General features: G+C 42.1%; 1 protein-coding gene across 3 annotated transcripts in view; it reads right to left on the bottom strand.

Annotated features, from left to right (window-relative positions):
- Positions 1 to 26,169, bottom strand: part of LOC133562376 (intermembrane lipid transfer protein VPS13B-like) — an 819,661-nt gene that overhangs the window by 81,686 nt on the left and 711,806 nt on the right. For all 3 annotated transcript variants that reach the window (XM_061916536.1, XM_061916534.1, XM_061916535.1), the window contains exons 50-51: positions 25,455 to 25,630; positions 18,358 to 18,528 (exon numbers count right to left, since the gene is read on the bottom strand). In XM_061916536.1, the coding sequence (XP_061772520.1) occupies positions 18,358 to 18,528; positions 25,455 to 25,630 (347 nt within the window). The remainder of the gene's footprint in view (positions 1 to 18,357; positions 18,529 to 25,454; positions 25,631 to 26,169) is intronic.

Raw genomic sequence — 26,169 nt, 5'->3', positions numbered from 1 at the left:
GTGCGTCAACAACGATAATTTTGAGAGAAATGATCCAGAAACTCAAGATTTTTGAGCCCGAACACAAAAAGGATGAGCAATAACTTTTAATAGCTGAGTGCCAAACAGATGTAGCTTTATTAAAACACTATAACATCAGCAGCACTGCTAGGTGAAAAACATACAAACTAACTATAATAAACGCTTAGATAATCCTGTTTAGATGAAGAATCAATCACAAGTTGCCGCAGCGAGCATCTTTTTGTGTCTTTTTTGCCATCTACGGGGCGTTTGTCTTTGTCTACTACCAGGTGAAAGATGCAGGAATTATAATGTAGAATTTAATTTGAGCAAGTTTGAGTTGAAGCAGAAGTAGGCATAGTGTAAAAAAGCCGTCGCTCACTGCTATCAATGCGCAGCTAAAATAGTCCGTCTGCGTTTGCGCTTATAATAACAATATTACTCATACTTGGTTAATTTTCAGGTCACAATGTGCAAATGGCGTATTGTTGGCGGGTATAATGGCTGCAATGGAGGATCCTCAATCTGTTGACTCAATTGGTAGCTATTGATTTAGGATTTTAAATGCAATTAAAAAAAAACAGGCTTAGGGTTAGGGTTAGGGTTTCCATCTCTAACCCAAACACGACAAGTTGAGTTTGTACCCAAAAGGATACATGGATGATACAGCAGAGGATTGGGAGAATGTCATGTGGTCAGATGAAATCAAAATAGAACTTTTTGGAATAAACTCAACTCGTCGCGTTTGGAGGAAGAAGAATACTGAGTTGCATCCCAAGAACACCACACCTACTGTGAAGCATGGGGGTGGAAACATCATGCTTTGGGGCTGTTTTTCTGCTAAGGGGACAGGACGATTGATCCGTGTTAAGGAAAGAATGAATGGGGCCATGTATCGTGAGATTTTGAGCCAAAACCTCCTTCCATCAGTGAGAGCTTTGAATGCTTGACCAAATACTTATTTTCCACCAAATTAATTCTTTAAAATTCCTACAATGTGAATTCCTGGATTTTTTTTTTCACATTCTGTCTCTCACAGTTGAAGTGTACCTATGATCATCATCATCATTTATTTTTATTCCTTTCATGAAAATGCATATTTACAAGCCACGTACAATTGACACTGTCATTGTTTTTTTTTGTTTTTCTTTCTTATACATTTTCATGATCAGAAAGGAGCAGATGGAAGAATTATATTCTTATATTTATCTGCCCCTTTTTTAACACAAATTACAGTATTTTAGATTAATTATAAATGTTCCCTCCACCAACACCCGAACTCCAACATACTTTTCCATTTTCCTTGAAGCACTTTCACAATGACACGTCCACTCTAAATCAAAACTCAGTTTGATATAATTTCAGTTTTCTCTTTTTATAACTTTTTTTAAATACAAATATATTCTTACAGCTTTTTAAGTCTTTGTTTAGAGAATTCCATGCTTTCACACCAACAACAGACAAGCACATTTGTTTCAAATTTGTTCGCACTCTTGGATGTTTAAAGTCATACGGCCTTCTGTGGTTCTCATCTTCAGATGTGAACACACAAATAACTTTTGTATGTCCTTCGGAAGAACTTTATTTCTCGCTTTGAACATCATTAATAGTGTATTCAATTCTACAATGTCTTTTAGTTTTAGTAATCCCGACCTAATAAAGAGTGGATTTGTATGGTCTCTATATCCTACTTTAAAAATGATTCGAATTGCTCTTTTCTGTGAAAGAAATAAAGGCATTATGTTGCTATGATATGAAGTGTACCTATGATGAAAATTACAGACCTCTGTCATCATTTGAAGTGGGAGAACTTGCACAATCGCTGGCTGACTAAATACTTTTTTGCCCCACTGTATGTGGGGAACTTTTAGCAGTCGCAATGTTAAAGGGGAACAGCACTTTTTTTTGCCTCTTGTTCACAACCATTATGAAAGACAAGAAGACAGAGACATGAGTATTAACCCACATTTCATGTTTTGTTTGTACACAGCTAGCCAGATGGCATATGCACTGTAGTTGTAATAAGACGCATGACGTGCTGCGTGTGTCATGGTCAATATTATGGTGACTCACTCGATGGACTGTTGTCTGTTTGGTCCAGCTGGCCGTGGAAGTTTTTTCCGGTTAATTATGGGTAAGCACGCCATTTTATGTCGAAATAGCTTGGCTTCAAGTTCCACATTTTGCAATTAACTTTTATCTCACTCGCTCAGCTTCTGTCTGCACCAACATCTCACTCTTTTCTTCATGCCGGCTTCCATCCATCCATCCATTTTCTACCGCTTATTCCCTTTCGGGGTCGCGGGGGGCGCTGGCGCCTATCTCAGCTACAATCGGGCAGAAGGCGGGGTACACCCTGGACAAGTCGCCACCTCATGGCAGGGCCAACACAGATAGACAGACAACATTCACACACTAGGACCAATTTAGTGTTGCCAATCAACCTATCCCCAGGTGCATGTCTTTGGAGGTGGGAGGAAGCCGGAGTACCCGGAGGGAACCCACGCATTCACGGGGAGAACATGCAAACTCCACACAGAAAGATCCCGAGCCTGGATTTGAACCCAGGACTGCAGGAACTTCGTATTGTGAGGCAGACGCACTAACCCATGCCGGCTTCATAAATTCAAATTCAAAAAGGTTGTAAATCTGCATTTGTCCAAAAATAGTCATCTGCGTCGTTTGTTACTGAATCTGTGTTTGTATCCGGAAGGGGTTGTTGTCAGAAGTCGGACATGTGCTGCTATGGAAACGGAAATAAATGCGCCAAAGATTTACTTCCGGCAAGGATTAAAGTGACCAAAAATACAGTGAATGTAGTACATATTACATATTGTTATACATGTGTCTGTAACTACATTATTAGTATAGCCTTGCAGTGTAAAATGTTGATGGAGAGTTTAAAAGCTGTTTTAGAGGGCTTTGAAGGCTCCCATTAGTCGCATCATCCAAAAGGTTTATCATCTTTAAAATAAAATAAGACGTGTGTTGTTGTCTGTCATAATGATTGCGAATGATAGGAAACATTCCAGAAAAAGTGAAGTTCCCCTCTAATGGCTTTTTCTTGACAGTGAGCTAAGCCAGGTGACACAAGCATGCCAATGCTGTTTTCTGACTGTAAACGTCTCCCCACACACACACACACACGCACACACACGCACACACACACACACGCACGCACGCACACACGCACACACACACACACACACGCACACACACGCACACACGCACACACACACACACACACACACACACACACACACACACACACACGCACGCACGCACGCACGCACGCACACACACACACACACACACACACACACACACAATAAGGAATATACAGAGAAAGAGCGACACAAACACACCACTACCTGTAATGTGGCACTCATGAACACATGTCACTGTCAGTTTAGTTTGTCAACAAAACTATTTAAAGCCCTACTGAAACCGGGGCGGTTTAGCTCGGTTGGTAGTGTCCGTGCCAGCAACTTGAGGGTTGCAGGTTCGATTCCCGCTTCTGCCATCCTAGTCACTGCCGTTGTGTCCTTGGGCAAGACACTTTACCCACCTGCTCCCAGTGCCACCCACACTGCTTTGAATGTAACTTAGATATTGGGTTTCACTATGTAAAGCGCTTTGAGTCACTTGAGAAAAAGCGCTATATAAATATAATTCACTTCACTTCAGGCTTTTGTTTTTGTTCAAGCCCCATTTCAGTCTTTATATGTACTATGGTTTGGTTTTATACGTTAATAATTAAATAGTTCAGATGTCACTAAAATCAAAAATACAAACAGTGCACATCTCAACAAATTCTAACGTGGTCCCCCCAGTCCTCCCCCAATCAATTGGGGCCCTAAACAAGTCAATTAGGTCACTGGTCCCCAACCTTTTTGTATCCGCGGACCGGTCAACGCTTAATAATTTGTCCCGCGGCCCAGGTGGGCGGATGTCCCTTTTTTTTTCTTTTCTTTTTTTTTTTTCCTTTGTCATGAAAAAGGGAGGTTTTTGTGCTTGGTGCACTAATTGTAAGTGTATATTGTGTTTTTTATGTTGATTTAATAAATGTAAAAAAAATAATAAATTTTTTTTTTTAAATAAAAATTGATGAAAAATTCTTCTGCGGCCCGGTACCAATCGGGCCACGGCCAGGTAGGGGCCCGGTGGTTGGGGACCACTGAATTAGGTGGTGTAAAAAAATGCAGCCAGGGGCCATTTTCATCCTGCAGCTAGTTGGGAAAATGTGTTTGTTTGTTTTTTTTAAAGTATATTAGCTATAAATTTAACAACAATTTGCTCTGTAACCTACAACACAAGAGCTAAGATAACAAAGCTTTTCTAAAAAATATAATAGTTTGGCACATGGGTGTCAAACTCTGGCCCGCCGTTTAATTTCATTTGGCCCTTGAGGCAATATCAAATTAACATTAGACCTGGCCCGCCGGTAACACCACATTCATCAATACTCATACTTGCCAACCCTCCCGATTTTCCCGGGAGACTCCCGAAGTTTAGTGCCCTTCCCGAAAATCTCCCTGGGCAACCGTTCTCCCGATTTCCACCCGGACAATAATATTGGGAGCGTGCCTTAAAGGCACTGCCTTTAGCGTCCTCTAGAACATGCCGTCACGTCCTCTTTTCCTCCATATAAACAGCGTGCTGGCCAAGTCACATAATATATGCGGCTTTCACACACACATACTTGACCAACAGTCATACAGGTCACACTGAGGGTGGCCGTATAAACAACTAGGGCCGTATAAACAACTAGGGACGGCGTGGCGCAGTGGGGAGAGTGGCCGTGCGCAACCCGAGCGTCCCTGGTTCAAATCCCACCTAGTACCAACCTCGTCACGTCCGTTGTGTCCTGAGCAAGACACTTCACCCTTGCTCCTGATGGGTGCTGGTTGGCGCCTTGCATGGCAGCTCCCTCCATCAGTGTGTGAATGTGTGTGTGAATGGGTAAATGTGGAAGTAGTGTCAAAGCGCTTTGAGTACCTTGAAGGTAGAAAAGCGCTATACAAGTACAACCCATTTATCATTTATAACTTTAACATTGTTACAAATAAGCGCCACACCGTGAACCCACATCAAACAAGAATGACAAAACACATTTCGGGAGAACACCCGCACTATAACACAACAGAACAAATACCCAGAACCCCTTGCAGCACTAACTCTACCGGAACACTATAATATACACCCCCCGCTACCACCAAACCCTGCCTACCTCATTTTTATTTTATTTTGGAATTTGTTAGCCTGTGGAAAAAGTTAATGTTGATATTTACCTCAGAAGGCTGCAAATAGAAAAGAGGCATTAATGTTTTTTCATTTGTTTTTTTGAAAGTTGATTTTGCAATATTACGTTATATAAGCTCTGCCTGTTCCATGGGAGGAAGCCGGAGTACCCGGAGGGAACCCACGCAGTCATGGGGGGAACATGCAAACGCCACATAGAAAGATCCCGAGCCCGAGTTGAACCCAGGATTACTCAGGACCTTCGTATTGTGAGGCAGATGCACTAACCCCTGTTCCACTATGCTGCCCTATTTAAGCCTTGCTTGTTCAATATTCAATGCAAAACTTGTTTGGGTCCCAATTAAAAGGTTCATTTCTTCAACCTTGGCCCGCGGCTTTGTTCAGTTTTAAATTTTGGCCCACTCTGTATTTGAGTTTGACACTCCTGCTTTAGCATATAGAGTGGAATCCCAATTTTCGAACCCCTCATTTTACCAACTTTCTGATTCACAAACCAGGGACCAAATAAAAATATGCTTTGGTGTACAAAACCTTTTCTCAATGTACGACACTTTATCCACCTATTGTGTTCCTCACAGAGCAGCCATTTTGTGCCCGGCAGCACAGTCAGTGTGGGTTGATCCCTGTGTAGAGGCGGAGCTGACGGGCCGACGGCGGGGCAGGGTACGCTGCAGCCCTGCCCAAGATACCGGCAAGGAGGCGGAGAATGCGGCGGAGCGGCGAGGTGGGGCGTGCCGGGAGCGACGCCGCCGCATTCTAATTCAGGTTAGTCGCTGTTGCCGGCTCTCCTACTCCTTCCGCGATCTCTCCTCCTTCTCCCCTTTCATACATCATGAGGAGATGGGTCAATTGTGTCCCGGTGTGTGAGCCAAGAACCTGAATTAGATTGCGGCGGCGTCGCCTCTCCACAATCCCTTACCGGTATTGTTTGTCAGCTCAGAGTTTCAGGCGTGCGCTGTTACGCTCAGTGCTACTGTGTGTACTTCTATAGTGTTTTTATCAGTCGTTTTACATTTTTATAGTTTTGCTGGATCAAAATGAGTCTAAAGAAAGCAATGGACAAATGATGTATGGTTTGAAACATTCAGGAAGTATCCACAGCGTTGTACAACAATGCCCCTCCCGTCTTCCTTCCGCTGAACATCAAGAAGATTAACCAACGGGGTAAAGCAGATTTTATTTTATATTTATGGATATATTAATCATTGTAGTGACCTAGCTGTTAAAGTTAAGTAGTTTAGTGATTTCAAATTGTGTGTGTGTGTGTGTCGGCAGGGTAGCTGAAAATGAGGACAGTTCGGCTAGTTGTTGTTTTGCCTTTGTTCCATCCATCCATTTTCTACCGCTTATTCCCTTTTTTGGGGTGGCGGGGGGCGCTGGCGCCTATCTCAGCTACAATCGGGCGGAAGGCTGGGTACACCCTGGACAAGTCGCCACCTCATCGCAGGGCCAACACAGATAGACAGACAACATTCACACTCACATTCACACACTAGGGACCATTTAGTGTTGCCAATCAACCTATCCCCAGTTTTGCCTTTGTTATTAAACAAAAACTTTATCCGCCACCCTCTTTGTTATGTTTGTTTGATATAAAATACCGTATAGCACTTTATATTGTGTTCAAAGTGGACAACCTTTTAGTTAAAGGGGAACATGATCACAATTTCAAAAGGGTTAAAAACAATAAAAATCAGTTCCCAGTGGCTTGTATTATTTTTCTAAGTTTTTTTTCCAAAATTTTACACCTTCCGGAATATCCCTAAAAAAAAGCTTTAAAGTTCTTGATTTTCGCTATTTGCGATGCAACTGTCCATTTCCCTGTGACGTCATACAGGGCTGCCAATACAAACAAACAATGGCGAATACCACAGCAAGATATAGCGACATTAGCTCGGATTCAGACTCGGATTTCAGCGGCTTAAGCGATTCAACAGATTACGCATGTATTGAAACAGATGGTCGGAGTATGGAGGCAGATAGCGAAAACGAAATTGGAGAAGAAATTGAAGCTATTGAGCGAATAGCTATTGATGCTATTCGGCCATAGCATGGGTGTACCTAATGAAGTGGCCCAAAGCATGGCTGCCTTATTAGCATCGCCGGTAAAATGTGCGGACCAAACGATCAGGACTTTCGCATCTTGTGACACTGGAGCAACTCAAATCCGTCGATTGGTAAGTGTTTGTTTCGCATTAAATGTGGGTATCTAGTTTCAAATGTACATACAGCTAGCGTAAATAGCATGTTAGCATCGATTAGCGTAGCATGTTAGCATCGATTAGCTGGCAGTCATGCCGTGACCAAATATGTCTGATTAGCACATAAGTCAACATCAACAAAACTCACCTTTGTGATTTCGTTGACTTTATCGTTGCAAATGCATCTGCAGGTTATCCATACATCTCTGTGCCATGTCTGTCTTAGCATCGCCGGTCAAATGTGAAGACACTCTGGCAAATTCAATGGGGGTCTGGCGGCTGATTTCTTGCCAGTGGTGCAACTTGAATCCCTCCCTGTTAGTGTTGTTACACCCTCCGACAACACACCGACAAGGCATGATGTCTCCAAGGTTCCACAAAATAGTCGAAAATACGGAAAATAACACAGCTGAGACCCGGTGTTTGTAATGTGAAAATGAAAATGGCGGGTGTGTTACCTCGGTGACGTCACGTTCTGACGTCATCGCTAAAAGACCGATAAACAGAAAGGCGTTTAATCTGCCAAAATTCACCCATTTAGAGTTCTGCAACATCAAGGTATATATTGACGCTTGCATAGGTTTGGTGATAATGTTCCCCTTTAAATATAGACTTTCGCTTAGCTGGAACCAATATTTCAGATGTAAATTAGTTCTAATGGGAACATCTGCTTCAACATACAACTTTTTCTATATACAAACCCCGTTCAAGGACCAATTAAGTTCATAACATTTCACATCAATTAAGATTTCACTGTACTGACTGAATAGATGTTAGCATCTTTATATACAGAAAATATTAAAGTGCGCCAGTGCATTCCTCTATCTTGCCGCCGATGTGGGATATGAACCGAGGATGTCGTTGAGGCTTGTGCAGCCCTTTGAGACACTTCTGCTTTAGGGCTATATAAATAAACATTGATTGATTGATTGATATCTACCAATGTGTGGTCCTTGGTGGCAAAAGTTTAGACACCCCCTGGCATAGAGTGTTTATGCCATGATCGTGTTCAACCTTTATAATGTCCCATACGGGTGTTCAACATACTCAGTGGCCTAGTGGTTAGAGCAGGGGTGTCAAACTCAAATACAGAGTGGGCCAAAATTTAAAACGGAACAAAGCCGCGGGCCGAGGTTGAACAAATTAACCTTTTAATAGGGACCCAAACAAGTTTTGCATTGAATATTGAACAAGCAAGGCTTATATAACTTTAGAGCAGGGGTGCCCACACTTTTTCTGCAGGCGAGCTACTTTTCAATTGACCAACTCGAGGGGATCTACCTCATTTATATATATCATTTATATTTATTTATTTATGAAAGAGACATTTTTGTAAACAAGTTAAATGTGTTTAATGATAATACAAGCATGTGTAACACATATAGATGTCTTTCTTTCACAAAGACAAGAATATAAGTTGGTGTATTACCTGATTCTGATGACTTGCATTGATTGGAATCAGACGGTAATGATGATAACGCCCACATTTTCAAATGGAGGAGAAAAAAAGTTGTCCTTTCTGTACAATACCACATGAAAGTGGTTGGTTTTTGGCATCTAATTCATCCAGCTTCCATACACTTTACAAGAAAAACATTGGCGGCAAATTCCGTAGCTTGCTTGATTGACATTCACGGCACCCGAGGGTCTTGTGAGATGACGCTGGCTGCTGCCAGTTCATTATTATGAAAAAATGACAGAGAGGAAGGCCAGAAACACTTTTTATTTCAACAGACTCTCGCGCCGTCCCTTCCGTCAAAACTCTAAAGGCCGACTGCACATTTCCTATCTTCACAATAAAAGCCCTGCTTCATGCTGCCTGCGCTAACAAAATAAGAGTCTCGGAAAATTGGCGTGCACAAGCGATCCCTCAGAAAGCTGGCGTGCACAAGTGTTGTGAATGTCATTTAAGTGACGTCTTGGTGAAGATTGATGATCACTAATTTTTAGGTCTATTTTTTTTAAAAGCCTGGCTCGAGATCGACTGACACACCCCCCGCGGCCGACTGGTAGCTCGCGATCGACGTAATGGGCACCCCTGCTTTATAGTGACATGCAAAATCGAGTTTCAAATAATAATAATAATCAAAAAATATTAATGACATATCACAAAATATGTAAATAAAAATTGAATGCCTCTTTTCGGCGGTGGGGTTGAGGTGGACAGGGTTTGGTGATAGCGGGGGGTGTATATTGTAGCATCCCGGAAGAGTTAGTGCTGCAAGGCGTTCTGGGTATTTGTTCTGTTGTGTTACGGTGCGGATGTTCTCCCGAAATGTGTCATTCTTGTTTGGTGTGGGTTCACAGTGTGGCACATATTTGTAACAGTGTTAAAGTTATTTATACGGCCACCCTCAGTGTGACCTGTATGGCTGTTGACCAAGTATGCCTTGCATTCACTTGTGTGTGCGTAATAGCCGCATATATTATGTGACTGGGCCGGCACGCTGTTTGTATGGAGGAAAAGCAGACGTGGAGACAGGTTGTAGAGAACGCCAAAGGCAGTGCCTTTAAAGCCCACCCCAAATATTGTTGTCCGGGATGAAATTCGGGAGGGGCACTGAACTGCGGGAGTCTCCAAGGAAAAACGAGAGGGTTGGCAAGTAAGAGTGTTAGCGGTGAATGCGGTGTTACAGCCAGCTCTAATGTTAATTTGATATTGCCTCAAGGGCCAAATTTGGCCCGCGGGCCAGAGTTTGACACCCATGGGTTAGAGCAGCGTTTCTCAAAGTGTGGGGCGGGCCCCACCTGTGGGGAATAGAGACATGACAGGTGGGGCGCGAGGAACGGGAGGGAATTTCACTTAAAAACATTTTTTTATTATCATATTCTTGCGGCGGCAATGACCAAGAAGAACGCGGAGTTGGAATATAATTACAACACTTTATGTACATATTTATATCATATTTACATATTTATATAATATGTAACTACAAGCTCCATTCACAGACAGAGTCCCACTGCTTTTATGAGCAGTCAAGCGAGTCAAAAGCTGAATTTTTTTTTTTTTTTTTATCTGTGGCGGCCGTAATTCTTTCGTGGCGAGCCGCCACAAATAAATGAATGTGTGGGAAACCCTGAATGTTACTTGATGTTCAATAAATTTGAAAATGTCAAGCTTGGCATTAGCGTTCTGTTGTGGCGATGGGGGCAGGTGGGGCTTGAAAACTCCCCCTTGTCCAAAGTGGGGGATGACAAAAAAAGTTTGAGAACCACTGGGTTGGAGTGTCCGCCCTGAGATCGGTAGGTTGTGAGTTCAAACCCCGGCCCAGTCATACCAAAGACTATAAAAAAATGGGACCCATTGCCTCCCTGCTTGGCACTCATCATCAAGGGTTGGAATTGGGGGTTAAATCACCATAAATGATTCCCGGGCGCGGCACCGCTGCTGCCCACTGCTCCCCTCACCTCCCAGGGGGTGATCAAGGGGATGGGTCAAATGCAGAGGACACATTTCACCACAGCTAGTGTGTATGTGACAATCATTGCTACTTTAACTTTAACTTCATGCACGTACAAATTATCATTGGTGCACTGATCTTGCCGTAGAGGTTAGCCAAGTGTTGGGCTCATAAATCACTAAGCAACAAAAGTACAGTATGTAGTCAAATAATTACTGTATTTTTAACACTCGTCACAGTGAAGCTGAGTGTGCTGCCGTGATGAAAACACACACACAGAGCATGTGGTGTGCCTTCCCCATAGGGTGTTGGTTTAATTATTGTAACACATGCCTTTTCTGAACCGGGGTCTCGTGTGATTTGCTGTCTCGCGTGATGTTAAGCATATATATGTGGTTCAAACTTCAAAGTCCTGTGCGACTTCAAGGCATATTTCTAATCGCTCAAATTCCGATTGCACAACCCTTGTGGGTATTCAGCATTTGAGGTTCTGCTGTATGTATATATGGTCCCAGGCAGGGAGTCCAGTTGGTTAGTTGTCACCGAGCCCTTTTTTAGACGAGCCGCCCGCTATCAAAACATATATGTGTTATCAACATAAGTGAAAAGATGCACAACCATTGTCCAAGCTAAGGGACTATAGAAAACATCCTGTTAGAACACTCTTTATTCTTCTGGGGCGGCATGGCTCGGTTGGTAGAGTGGCCGTGCCAGTAACTTGAGGGTTGCAGGTTCGATTCCCGCTTCCGCCATCCTAGTCACTGCCGTTGTGTCCTCGGGCAAGACACTTTACCCACCTGCTCCCAGTGCCACCCACACTGGTTTAAATGTAACTTAGATATTGGGTTTCACTACATAAAGCGCTTTGAGTCACTAGAGAAAAGCGCTATATAAATATAATTCAATTCTTTGTGTTTTTTCTTGTATCAGAATGAACAGATGCCACTTTGCATGATGACAAGTGTCAGCGTTCTACGCTCCTGAAAACCAGCGTCCCCTGCAGTTGACATTTTTGTTTAGCAGAAATTGGCTATTTTTTCACCTAAATGTGTAACAAAAGAAATAGGCCAAAAACGCAGAGGACACTCGTTTTTCAAAATATTGTAGAGGTTAAAGGCCTACTGAAATGAGATGTTCTTATTTAAACGGGGATAGCAGGTCCATCCTATGTGTCATACTTGATCATGTCGCGATATTGCCATATTTTTGCTGAAAGGATTTAGTAGAGAACATCGACGATAAAATTAGCAACTTTTGGTCACTAATAAAAAAGCCTTGCCGTTACCGGAAGTAGCAGACGATGACGTCACAAGGGTGAGGGCTCCTCACGTCCTCACATTGTTTATAATGGGAGCCTCCAGCAGCAAGAGCCATTCGCACCGAGAAAACGAAAATTTCCCTATTAAATTGCGCGAGGATGAAAGATTCGTGGATGATGATATTGATAGCGAAGGACTAGAAAAAAAAAAAATAATAATAATTAACTAAAAAAAAAAAGGCGATTGCATTGGGACGGATTCAGATGTTTTTAGACACATTTACTAGGATCATTCTTGGAAATCCCTTATCTTTCTATTGTGTTGCTAGTGTTTTAGTGAGATTAAATAGTACCTGATAGTTGAAGGGGTGTGTCCACAGGTGTCTTGACGCCAGTCTCTGAGGGAAGTCGACGGTAGCTAAATTGACGGCGCAAGCTCTGCTGATCTCCGGTAAGAGGCGACTTTTTACCACAATTTTCTCACCGAAACCTGCCGGTTGACAAGCGATCGGGGACCACGTTCGCTTGACCGCTCTGATCCATAGTAAAGCTTCACCTCCGGGAATTTTAGACAAGGAATCACCATGTGTTTGTGTGGCTAAAGGCTGAAGCTTCCCAACTCCATCTTTCTACTTTGACTTCTCCATTATTAATTGAACAAATTGCAAAAGATTCAGCAACACAGATGTCCAAAATACTGTTTAATTGCGCGATGAAAAGAGACGACTTTTAGCCGCAAATGGTGCTGCGCTAATATATCCTCTACAGTCCGTGACGTTTTCAACAAGAAACTCCGCGGGAAATTTAAAATTGCAATTTAGTAAACTAAAGCGGCCGTCTTGGCATGTGTTGCAATGTTAATATTTCATCATTGATATATAAACTATCAGACTGCGTGGTCGCTAGTAGTGGCTTTCAGTAGGCCTTTAAGTGCCTTGTTGTTTTCAGAGACACAAAAGTGCGAGCCTGCAGTACATTTGAGTTACATGACTGAGGGGGTGACAATTACTGTGTATCTTTGAATGCGTACAGCATGGGTGTCAAACTCTGGCCTGCGGGCGAAAAATCTGGCCCGCCGTGTAATTTAATTTGGCCCTTGAGGCAATATCAATTTAGCATTAGAGCTGGCCCGCCGGTGTTATACAGCGTCGGTGCCGCTGTAACACCGCATTCACCGCTAATACTCATACTTGCCAACCCTCCTAATTTTCCCGGTAGACTCCCGAAGTTCAGTGCCCCTCCCGAAAATCTCCCGGGGCAACCATTCTCCTGAATTTCTACCGATTTCCACCTGGACAACTATATTGGGGGCGTGCATTTAAGGCACTGCCTTTAGCGTTCTCTACAACCTGTCCTCACGTTCACTTTTCCTCCATACTAACAGCGTGTCACATAATATTTGTGGCTTTTACACACACACACACACACACACACACACACACACACAACAGCCATACAGGTCACACTGAGGGTGGCCGTATAAACAACTTTAGCACTGTTACAAATATGCGCCACATTGTGAACCCACACCAAACAAGAATGACAAACACATTTCGGGTGAACATCCGCACCGTAACACAACAGAACAAATACCCAGAACCCCTTGCAGCACTAATTCTTCCGGGAAACTTCCAGCAAACTGAGCAATAATTAACGTTTTATTCAAGCATTTTCTCTTGCTACTTCAAGGCTTGAATGTTTGGTTCATTCATTATTGTTATTTTATTTTCAAATTTATTATTAGCCTGTGGAAAAAAACCGATATTTACCTCAGAAGATTGCAAATAGAAAAAAAGGCATTACATTTTTATTTAAATTTGATTTGATATGCCATTGATATGTTTTTAATTATTATTATTATAATTTGAAACTGGATTTTGCATGTCACTAAAGTTATATAAGCCTTCCTTGTTCAATATTTAGAGCAAAACTTGTTTAGGTCCCTATTAAGAAGTTAATTTGTTCAACCTTGGCCCGCGGCTTTGTTCAGTTTAAAATGTTGGCCCCCTCTGTATTTGAGTTTGACACCCCTGGCGTACAGAGTGCAAAAAAGCAAAGTGGGTGCCCTAAAGGCAGACGTACAGTATGACCCCCATGTCCAGCATATGAATTGGAATTGTTTGCAATGAAAAGCCTGACAAAGGCATGTGATTATGACATCTTACCGCTGCTATTGGGATGTGATTCCTTAAAAGACAAAAGATGTGAGTGAGATTTGTTGACATATGTGCGCACTGATGGACAGTAAAGTATTCTCCTAAGACCCAATGTCTTGTGCACTGGACATCTCTGTTTAACAAAGGGGCTACTTTTTGTTTTGATAAAAAACAAAACAAATGTTTATTGCAGTGGACGCTGGTTCTCAAGAAGACATGTGAGCTAATGCAAGAGCCACACAAACCTTTAAGCACACAAAGTCGTGGTTAAAAGTTTACATACACTTGTAAAGAACATAACGCCATGGCGGTCTTGAGTTTTCAATCATTTCTACAACTCTCATTTCTTTGTTATAAAGTGATTGGAGCACATACTTGTTGGTCACAAAACACATTCATGAAGTTTGGTTGTTTTATGAATTTATTAGGGGTCTACTGGAAATGTGACCAAATCTGCTGGGTCAAAACAGCTAAATTTTTGTTTCATCAGACATCACATGGACAAAGATAACACCTTCTGGTTGGATGAAACAAAAATTGAGCTGTTTGGCCACAATACCCAGCAATATGTTGGAGGAGAAAAGGTGAGGCCTTTAATCCCAGGAACACCAAACCTACAGTCAAGCATGGTGGTGGTAGTATTATGCTATGGGCTTGTTTTGCTGCCAATGGAACTGGTGTTTTACAGAGAGTAAGTGGGACAATGAAAAAGGAGGACTACCTCCAAATTCTTCAGGACAACCTAAAATCATCAGCCTGGAGGTTGGGTCTTGCACGCAGTTGGGTGTTCCAACAGGACAATGACCCCAAACACACGTCAAAAGTGGTAAAGGAATGGCTAAATTAAGGTTTTACATTGGCCTTCCAAATGTCCTGACTTAAACCCCGTTGAGAACATGTGGACAATGCTCAAGAAACAAGTCCATGTCAGAAAACTAACAAATTTAGCTGAACGGCACCAATTTTGTCAAAAGGAGTGGTCAACCATTCAACCAGAAGCTTGTTGATGGCTACCAAAAGTGCCTTATTGCAGTGAAACTTGCCAAGGGACATGTAAACAAATATTAACATTGCTGTATGTATACTTTTGACCCAGCATATTTGGTCACATTTTCAGTAGACCCATAATAAATTCATAAAAGAACCGAACATCATGAAGTTTTTTTGTGACCAACAAGTATGTGCTCCAATCGCTCTATCACAAAAAAATAACAGTTGTAGAAATGATTGGAAACTCAAGAAAGCCATGACCTTATGTTCTTTAACAGTGGACGTAAACTTTTGACCACGACTGTATATATACACAATGTATGCTAATTGACAGCTGTGACATCATTTGATCAAAAGGCCCTTAAAGAGGTAAAAAACAAAAACGATGATGCTGTGTTCCAAATTTAAGTTGTTTGATGAAATCTGCGTTCAAAGGACTCCGGCTTGTTAGTGATTCCCAAAGCCCAAAAAAAGTCTGCGGGCTATAGAGCGTTTTCCGTTTGGGCTCCAGTACTCTGGAATGCCCTCCCGGTAACAGTTCGAGATGCCACCTCAGTAGAAGCATTTAAGTCTCACCTTAAAACTCATTTGTATACTCTAGCCTTTAAATAGACTCCATTTTTAGACCAGTTGATCTGCCGTTTATTTTCTTTTTCTTCTATGTCCCACTCTCCCTTGTGGAGGGGGTCCGGTCCGATCCGGTGGCCATGTACTGCTTGCCTGTGTATCGGCTGGGGACATCTCTGCGATGCTGATCCGCCTCCTGCTGGCTACGCTGTGAACGGGACTCTCGCGACTGTGTTGGATCCATTGTGGATTGAACTTTCACAGTATCATGTTAGACCCGCTCGACATCCATTGCTTTCCTCCTCTCTAAGGTTCTCATAGTCATCATTGTCACCGATGTCCCACTGGGTGTGAGTTTTCCTTGCCCTTATGTGGGCCTACCGAGGATGTCGTAGTGGTTTGTGCAGCCCTTTGAGACATTAGTGATTTAGGGCTATATAAGTAAACATTGATTGATTGATTGATTGATTGATACTTTTACAGCCGGGTCAAAATTTGGGACGTCACGAGTGACCCTTCCCCTGCAGTCATTACAAAACGGCCGGGGAGTTTTTTTGCTTTTACTTTGTGTAAACTAGGGCTGGGCGTATCGATACCAAGTATCGATACTTGGTGAGTATCGGTATCGTATCGATACTGGCGTGATGGTATCGATACTTCACCATATAAGCGAATCACTCCGATTGAAAAAAAAATGTGAGCGCAGCGCTCCTCACAACTCCACCCTCCTCCCTAGTGATGGGTCGCCAACGAGATTTAGAAACACTTTAAAAATTCATCTTCAAGCCAAAATAAAATAAAATAAATACAATTAACATGACGCTTGGTGCGTTGGCGCACACACATCAGTATAATTCGCTCCGAGGTTCACTCAGACACGCACACACACACACACACACACACACACACACACACACACACACACACACACACACACACACACACACACACACACACACACACACACACACACACACACACACACACACACACACACGCGTGCGTTTCCAGTGCAATTTAATGTCTTGGTTGTAAACTGTAAAGTATTTTATTGCACTAAAATAACGATAAGAATTTCTCAGTTCTTTTGTTTTGTGTTCATTTTTACAACTGTTTAATAACTTGTGTTTTCTTTTTTACTTAAGTTCTTGTGTGTTGTGAGGCGACTAGCCAAGTTCAGTATTTGTTTTCACCTTATTTGCACTACTCACTTTATTGTAATTGATATTATTACTTTTTTATTTGAATTTCTCAGTTCTTTTGTTTTGTGTTCATGTTTACAACTTTGTCCAATAACTAGAGTTTTGTTATTTACCTTAAGTGTTTGTGTGTTTTAAGGCGACAAGCCAGCTTCAGCAGTTGTTTGCACCTTATTTTTATTACTTTATTGCTATTGATATTACTTTTGAAATAAATATTTTCTTTTTTGACTTAAATCGTTGTCCTGTGTTGTATTATTATCATAATCAGTTAATAAAGTCAAAAGCACAAATTTGTTTTTCAAAAGTATCGATACCCCGAAGTCCCCCCCCATCAGATGACGACACTTCCGGTATGTGGTATCGGTGATACTGGCCGGTATCGGATCGGATCGGTATCGATACCCAAATTTGCGATATTGCCCACCCCTAGTGTAAACCAGGGGTCTTGTTCCACAGCCATACAGATCACACTAACGGTTGTGATATAAAACAACTTCAACACTCTTAATAATATGCGCCACACTCTGTGAACCCACACCAAACACATTTCTGGAGAAGATATGCCCTGCAACACACCACAAACGCAACACAACACCTACCCACAATGCAATGCATCCACGACTCCTGGCTACACCGTCCATACACCCGTTGGCACCAAACCCCACCCCCCCTCCATGCGTTGGTTGAGGTGGGCGGGGTTGGGGGCGCGTGTAAAATAGCCAAGAGTCACGGATGATGCGTTTTTAATGTGCCACAGAGCCAATGCTCTCCAGAAATGTGCTTGGTGTGGGTTCACAGAGTGTGGCGCATATTAGTAAGAGTTTTACAGTTGTTTATATCACAAACATCAGTGTAAAAGGTATGGCTGTTGAGCAAGTATGCATTGCAATCTCGTATAAGATGAAGCGAAATGCATGCGTCCGGCCGGCACGCACACAGCATGGTGTAAAAGTGGACGCCATGACATGCTGTAGAGCAGTGGTCCCCAACCACCGGGCCGCGGAATACATTTTTTAATTTTTTTAATCACACTCAATTTTTTACTGCATGCCATTGGTAAGCGCAGGGGTCAGAAGAGGTTTTAAAATTATTAGCGCCTGCTTTGAATAAGCGCAGGAGTGCGAAGAGGTTTTAAATTAATTAGCGCCCCGGCGGCTATTCAAGGAAATACGGTAAGTCCAGTTTGGCTTTGGGGTCTGTTTGAATAGCTGCCAGGTATTCACGGGTACACCTGTGAAAGAACTGAACATGGAAATCCCAAGGCCACACTCTCATAGACAAAAGTCACTGAGAACAGAGAGAGCTACTAAATTGTTGTACCTCTCAGTGTCTTTGGAGATGTAAGGCCATGGTGGCTCGCTGGAGGTTTTTGGACCATAGAAATCAGCCAGGATGTGTTCCACGTTGTTCTCATTTCCATTCTTGTCCACTATCTGTTTGATGAGGCTGGTGGAGATGGGTACCGCACAATGGGAGGCATCTTTATCTTCCCTGAGAAGGAGAGCACAAAATCATTGTCAATCATCCATCCATCCATCCATCCATCCATCTTCTTCCGCTTATCCGAGGTCGGGTCGCGGGGGCAACAGCCTAAGCAGGGAAACCCAGACTTCCCTCTCCCCAGCCACTTCGTCTAGCTCTTCCCGGGGGATCCCGAGGCGTTCCCAGGCCAGCCGGGAGACATAGTCTTCCCAACGTGTCCTGGGTCTTCCCCGTGGCCTCCTACCGGTTGGACGTGCCCTAAACACCTCCCTAGGAGGCGTTCGGGTGGCATCCTGACCAGATTGTGTTTTTCAACAAGTTTTTAGTTATTTTTATATATTTTTTTCCAAATAGTTCAAGATACACCACTACAAATGAGCAATATTTTGCACTGTTATAAAATTTAATTAATTCAGAAACTGATGACATAGTGCTGTATTTTACTTCTTTATCTCTTTTTTTCAACCAAAAATGCTTTGCTCTGATTAGGGGGTACTTGAATTAAAAAAATGTTCACAGGGGGTACATCACTGAAAAAAGGTTGAGAACCACTGCACTACGACCTACAGTAGTCGGATTGCAACAACTTCCATTGAAGACCGATAAACCTTTAATAACGGCTCGAATCTCGAAATTACGACGTAATTGGCGCGATCCGGTGGCCATGTACTGCTCGCCTGTGTATCGGCTGGGGACATCTCTGCGCTGCTGGTCCGCCTACGCTTGGGATGGTTTCCTGCTGGCTCTGCTGTGAACGGGACTCTCGCTGCTGTGTCTTGGATCCTCTTTGGACTGGACTCTCGCGACTGTGTTGGATCCATTGTGGATTGAACTTTCACAGTATCATGTTAGACCCGCTCGACATCCATTGCTTTCCTCCTCTCCAAGGTTCTCATAGTCATCATTGTCACCGACGTCCCACTGGGTGTGAGTTTTCCTTGCCCTTATGTGGGCCTACCGAGGATGTCGTAGTGGTTTGTGCAGCCCTTTGAGACACTAGTGATTTAGGGCTATATAAGTAAACATTGATTGATCATTGATTGAATTAATTATTTGGCGTACAACTAGATAGAGCCTGCATACCGCACTACAGTTTGAGAATTATTGCTTTAGTCCAGGGGTAGGGAACCTATGGCTCTAGAGCCAGATGTGGCTCTTTTGATGACTGCACCTGGCTCTCAGATAAATCACGGTAAGTAATGAATAATTCCGCTGGTAATCACAGTGTCAAAAATAAGGTTCAAAATATAAAACATTCTCATGCATTTTAATCCATCCATCCGGTTTCTACCGCACCAGTTCAACAAGTTGCATTAATGGTAAGAAGTATTTTATTTATTGTCGGTTAGCTTCAGAATAACAGTGTTATTAAAAATAATAAGATACTTATTATACTCTAAAAGTGTTGGTCTTACTTAAAAATTCACTCATTGTTGTATTCAGTCTTAAAAATGTTTTTATATGGCTCTCACGGAAATACTTTTTAAAATATTTGGCTTGTATGGCTCTCTCAGCCAAAAAGGTTCCCGACCCGTGCTTTAGTCCATAAAGTGTATATTATGTATACAGTACAACACCAATCTTGTGACAGCAGCTGTGTCTAGGGGCCCCCGAGCCATATTTTGTGGCCCTCGACTTAATTTCATAGCAAAGGTAAATGTGGTCAGCACACTTTGGGTGGTTACTTGTTGAATAAATTATGGCACGATAACGATGCAACACACAAATCTCAGCACAACAACACAATGAGCAACTGGCGTTAAGCAAGCTGAAATCTTAACACATTTAGTGACGTGGTTAAAACATGATTCAGAAGTGAATACTTTGTGGGACCCAGCTTCACTCAGACTCTACCTTCAGTGTCCCCCAGGTAAACGAATAAAAGCCAATTAATACCACGCTGGATTAAGGGGCAATTCTCCTTATTACGTCCTGTTTATACTACTGGTATCCTGAATGGTTTCTAAATCCTAATGGACACTCAAGGATTAAAATTCACAATTATGGTTTCGTGAAAAAAAAAAAACATTTTTGTCTCTCTTGGCAATATTGAACAATGCAACTTATCCAACGTAGAGGTTTCACAAACTCCAACAAACAAGCTAATGAATTGCATCCGTTCTACTGTAAAAAGAACTAAGGGTAAGAGAGATGAGGGGGACAAGGTGTCGACAGGAAGATTTTCATTCGGAACACTTCCTGAGGGGGGTTGAACTTGAAGAGGCTTCTGATTGTAAGCCTCCGTTTTCTCATGTGGTTGCCTATGTGAGCTGAGCAGGACATGGTGGTTCTGGTTAAGACCTGTCTGTCTCTCTTGTGTTGCACACCACAGCCTTGTCCATTATAGCCCACAACTATGTGTAATTACAGGAAGGAAAGATGAGCCGTTGACCAGTGAACATTCAAAATTGAATCCATCCTTGAGACTTAAGGTAACATATATATGTGATTGTGTGTGTGTGTGTGTATATGTACAGTATGTATGTATGTATGTATATGACAGTGTACATTGATGTTTATAATATACTATATATATGTGTGTATACATATAATACATACATATATACATATATATATATGCATACATACATATACACATATATACATACATGCATGCATACATATACACATACATAAATACACGCACACACACGTATATACATACATACATAATACCTAAATACACACACATATATATATATATATATATATATATACAAACCCCGTTTCCATATGAGTTGGGAAATTGTGTAAGATGTAAATATAAACAGAATACAATGATTTGCAAATCATTTTCAACCCATATTCAGTTGAATATGCTACAAAGACAACATATTTTTTTGCAAATAATCATTAACTTTCGAATTTGATGCCAGCAACACGTGACTAAGATGTTGGGAAAGGTGGCAATAAACACTGATAAAGTTGAGGAATGCTCATCAAACACTTATATGGAACATCCCACAGGTGTGCAGGCTAATTGGGAACAGGTGGGTGCCATGATTGGGTATAAAAGCAGCTTCCATGAAATGCTAAGTAATTCACAAACAAGGATGGGGCGAGGGTCACCACTTTGTAAGCAAATTGTCGAACAGTTTTAGAACAACATTTCTCAACGAGCTTTTGCAAGGAATTTAGGGATTTTACCATCTACTTTCCGTAAAATCATCAAAAGGTTCAGAGAATCTGGAGAAATCACTCCACGTAAGCGATGATATTACGGACTTTTGACCCTTCAGGCGGTACTGCATCAAAAAAAGACAGTGTGTAAAGGATATCACCACATGGGCTCAGGAACACTTCATAAAACCACTGTCAGTAACTACAGTTGGTCGCTACATCTGTAAGTGCAAGTTAAAACTACTATGCAAAGCCAAACCCATTTGTCAACAACACCAAGGAACGCCGCTCGCTTCGCTGGGCCCGAGCTCAGCTAAGATGGACTGATGCAAATTGGAAAGGTGTTCTGGGGTCTGACGAGTCCACATTTCAAATTATATTTGGAAACAGAGGATGTGGTGTCCTCCGGAACAAAGAGGAAAATAACCATCCGGGTTGTTATAGGCGCAAAGTTCAAAAGCCAGCATCTGTGATGGTATGGGGGTGTATTAGTGCCCAAGGCATGGGTAACTTACACATCTGTGAAGGCACCATTAATGCTGAAAGGTCCTTACAGGTTTTAGAGCAACGTATGTTGTCATCCAAGCAACGTTATCATGGACGCCCCTGCTTTTTTCAGCAAGACAAGTGTTACAACAGCGTGGCTTCGTAAAAAAAAAAAAGACTACTTTCCTGGCCCGCTTGCAGTCCAGACCTGTCTCCCATGGAAAATGTGTGGCGCATTATGAAGCGTAAAATACGACAGCGGACACCCCGGACTGTTGAACGACTGAAGCTCTACATAAAACAAGAATTGGAAAGAATTCCACTTTCAAAGCTTCAAACAATTAGTTTCTTCAGTTCCCAAACGTTTATTGAGTGTTGTTAAAAGAAAAGGTGATGTAACACAGTGGTGAACATGCCCTTTCCCAACTACTTTGGCACGTGTTGCAGCCATGAAATTCTAAGTTAATTATTTGCAAAAAAAAAAAGGTTATGAGTTTGAACATCAAATATCTTGTCTTTGTAGTGCATTCAATTGAATATGGGTTGAAAAGGATTTTCAAATCATTGTATTCCGTTTATATTTACATCTAACACAATTTCCCAACTCATATGGAAACAGGGTTTGTATATATATACATATATGCATATACACAAACGTGTGTGTGTGTCTTTGTAAAGTTACATTCCCACTTGTGGCTTCTGTTGAGTGCTTTTCTAAAGCTGGAAAGTAACCAAGCATGGATTGAGTTGGGGTACAAGGAGTGCAGAATGGAAGCGTGTGGTGAGACATGGTTTAAGCAGGGGACACTGTGTAAACACGAGGACCATTGTGGTCGAAACCAAGAAGGACAAGACACTGAGATGTGTTCCTTTCATTGTTTTGAGACTTATCTACAACAGCAGCAGGAGCTCAGCATATTCCCAGTCACTCCAGTATTGCTGTGGTTCTTTCAGGGCAGCCGTAATCAAAACAAACTTTGCGACCAGATATCTAAACCAAACAAAATTCTGTCAGGAGTCAATTACACTCTGTGTTTATTCAGATCCTCGTTAGTTGCTACCAAAATGAAGGAAATCCTCTTTATGTATTCTTATAACACGGCAGTTTATGCGTGCACGGATGACAAATACGGTGGGAGCAGCTACCAGACAGTGTATACATGTGGAAGTCATTTCCCAACTTACACCAACACTAATGTCAAAGCATCTGTCATTTATGTAAGTGTGACATGACACATGAGGTATCATGCTGATGCTATCGCATAATGCTATTACACCACATGACCTGCAACTGGCAAATGTTGATGCAAGTGATTGTTTCATCACGGAAGAACTTTAAACAACAAACCTCTTACAGGACGTCGCAAGCGCGAACGCAGTTTTTAACAAGTAATGACGTAGTGGTGACGCTCGCACCGACACTGGCACATGGAGCCAACCTACTGATGGACCACACACAGAAAGTGGATAACATCTCCCCAGTGGAACACAAGTTGATACATACATCCTATCTTCTGGGAACACACACACAAATAAAAACCACAGGTAGGTCCAAAAACCTGCTCTCTGTTAGAGCCTGTGTATAAATTAGGGGTAATTACAGTTAGACCTGACATGCTGCAATTGGAGTTGTGTTTCTGCTGCCAAGCTCACTTCCTGCTTCCCTAAAATAGGGGGAAATTGGCTTACCAAAGCCAAAATGTGCAGTATTTTTTTTTTTTTTTAAATCAGTGGCTCTCCAACTACACAACATCAACGTATAAGCAAGCCAAATAAAGTCAGACTGGCAACAATAGTTGAAACTCTTGACGATCTGCCAAAATGAGAAAGAACATGAAGATTTAAACGGGTTATACAGTGGGGCAAAAAAGTATTTAGTCAGCCAGCGATTGTGCAAGTTCTCCCACTTCAAATAAAGACAGAGGTCTGTAATTTTCATCATAGGTACACTTCAACTGTGAGAGACAGAATGTGAAAAAAAAATCCAGGAATTCACGTTGTAGGAATTTTAAAGAATCTATTTGTAAATTATGGTGAAAAATAATTATTTGGTCAACCATTCAAAGCTCTCACTGATGGAAGGAGGTTTTGGCTCAAAATCTCACGATACATGGCCCCATTCTTCTTTCCTTAACATGGATAAAGCGTCCTGTCCCTTTAGCAGAAAAAACAGCCCCAAAGCATAATGTTTCCACCCCCATGCTTCACAGTAGGTGTGGTGTTCTTGGGATGCAACTCAGTATTCTTCTTCCTCCAAACACGACAAGTTGAGTTTATACCAAAATGGATACATGGATGATACAGCAGAGGATTGGGAGAATGTCATGTGGTCAGATGAAACCAAAATAGAACTTTTTGGTATAAACTCAACTTGTTGTGTTTGGAGGAAGAAGAATACTGCGTTGCATCCCAAGAACACCACACCTACTGTGAAGCATGGGGGTGGAAACATCATGCTTTGGGGCTGTTTTTCTGCTAAGGGGACAGGACGATTGATCCGTGTTAAGGAAAGAATGAATGGGGCCATGTATCGTGAGATTTTGAGCCAAAACCTCCTTCCATCAGTGAGAGCTTTGAATGCTTGACCAAATACTTATTTTCCACCATAATTTACAAATAAATTCTTTAAAATTCCTACAATGTGAATTCCTGGATTTTTTTTTCCACAATCTGTCTCTCACAGTTGAAGTGTACCTATGATGAAAATTACAGACCTCTGTCATCATTTTAAGTGGGAGAACTTGCACAATCGCTGGCTGACTAAATACTTTTTTGCCCCACTGTACTTGTATAGCGCTTTTCTACCATCAAGGTACTTAAAGCGCTTTGACACTATTTCCACATTCACCCATTCACACACTGATGGCGGGAGCTGCCATGCAAGGCCCAAACCACGACCCACCCCGTGAAGTGTCTTGCCCAAGGACAAAACAGACGTCCCCCCCGTCCTCCGGTTTCTGATAATGAAATCCATACCTCCACTCTTTTGCTCCGTAAGACATGAATGAATCAATCAATGTTTATTTATATAGCCCCAAATCACAAATGTCTCAAAGGACTGCACAAATCATTACGACTACAACATCCTCGGAAGAACCCACAAAAGGGCAAGGAAAACTCACACCCAGTGGGCAGGGAGAATTCACATCCAGTGGGACGCCAGTGACAATGCTGACTATGAGAAACCTTGGAGAGGACCTCAGATGTGGGCAACCCCCCCCTCTAGGGGACCGAAAGCAATGGATGTCGAGCGGGTCTAACATGATACTCTGAAAAGCTTGCATGTTTTTTTTTTTAATACTTATTTATATATTTCACTTATTTCTCACCTGGCCTGAAAAGTGAGATGGTGGATGAGGTCAGCCTCAGTGTTGAACAGGGGTTCTTGGTGGCCCTGTCCTGGTACCAGCTGGCTCTCTCGCAGTCCAAGGCTCCTCTTCTCTATATGGATGATTACTGGCTCGGGTAAATGGCTCCTCATGACAAACAGTGGACTAAAGGCAACCTGAGAGTGGACAATGACAAACATACATTGAGCCAAAACATTTAGGGCCTGATTTACTGTGATCCAGATACCAGACGTGACACAGCGTTTATTAACAATCAACTATTAGCAGAGGTGGGTAGTAACGCGCTACATTTACTCCGTTACATTTACTTGAGTACCTTTTGTGATAAATTGTACTTCTACGAGTAGTTTTTATGCAACATACTTTTACTTTTACTTGAGTATATTTATAGAGAAGAAACGCTACTTTTACTCCGTTCCATTTATCTACATTCAGCTCGCTACTCGCTATTTTTTTTTATCGATCTATTAATGTTTGTTTTGGTTAATGACAGAGCTTCAAAGTAGAATCCACGCATGCCTGTGTTTCACCAATCACATGGAGTCACTGGTGACGTTAGACCAATCAAACAGAGCCAGGCGGTCACATGACCCGACTTAAACAAGTTAAAAAACTTATTGGGGTGTTACCATTTAGTGGTCAATAGTACGGATTATGTACTGTACTGTGCAATCTACTAATAAAAGTTTCAATC

This window comes from Nerophis ophidion, linkage group LG11 (assembly GCF_033978795.1).
Source record: "Nerophis ophidion isolate RoL-2023_Sa linkage group LG11, RoL_Noph_v1.0, whole genome shotgun sequence".
NCBI classification, from domain to species: domain Eukaryota; kingdom Metazoa; phylum Chordata; class Actinopteri; order Syngnathiformes; family Syngnathidae; genus Nerophis; species Nerophis ophidion.
The sequence above is the reverse complement of the archived record's forward strand: the minus strand, read 5'-3'. Positions and strand labels throughout refer to the sequence as shown.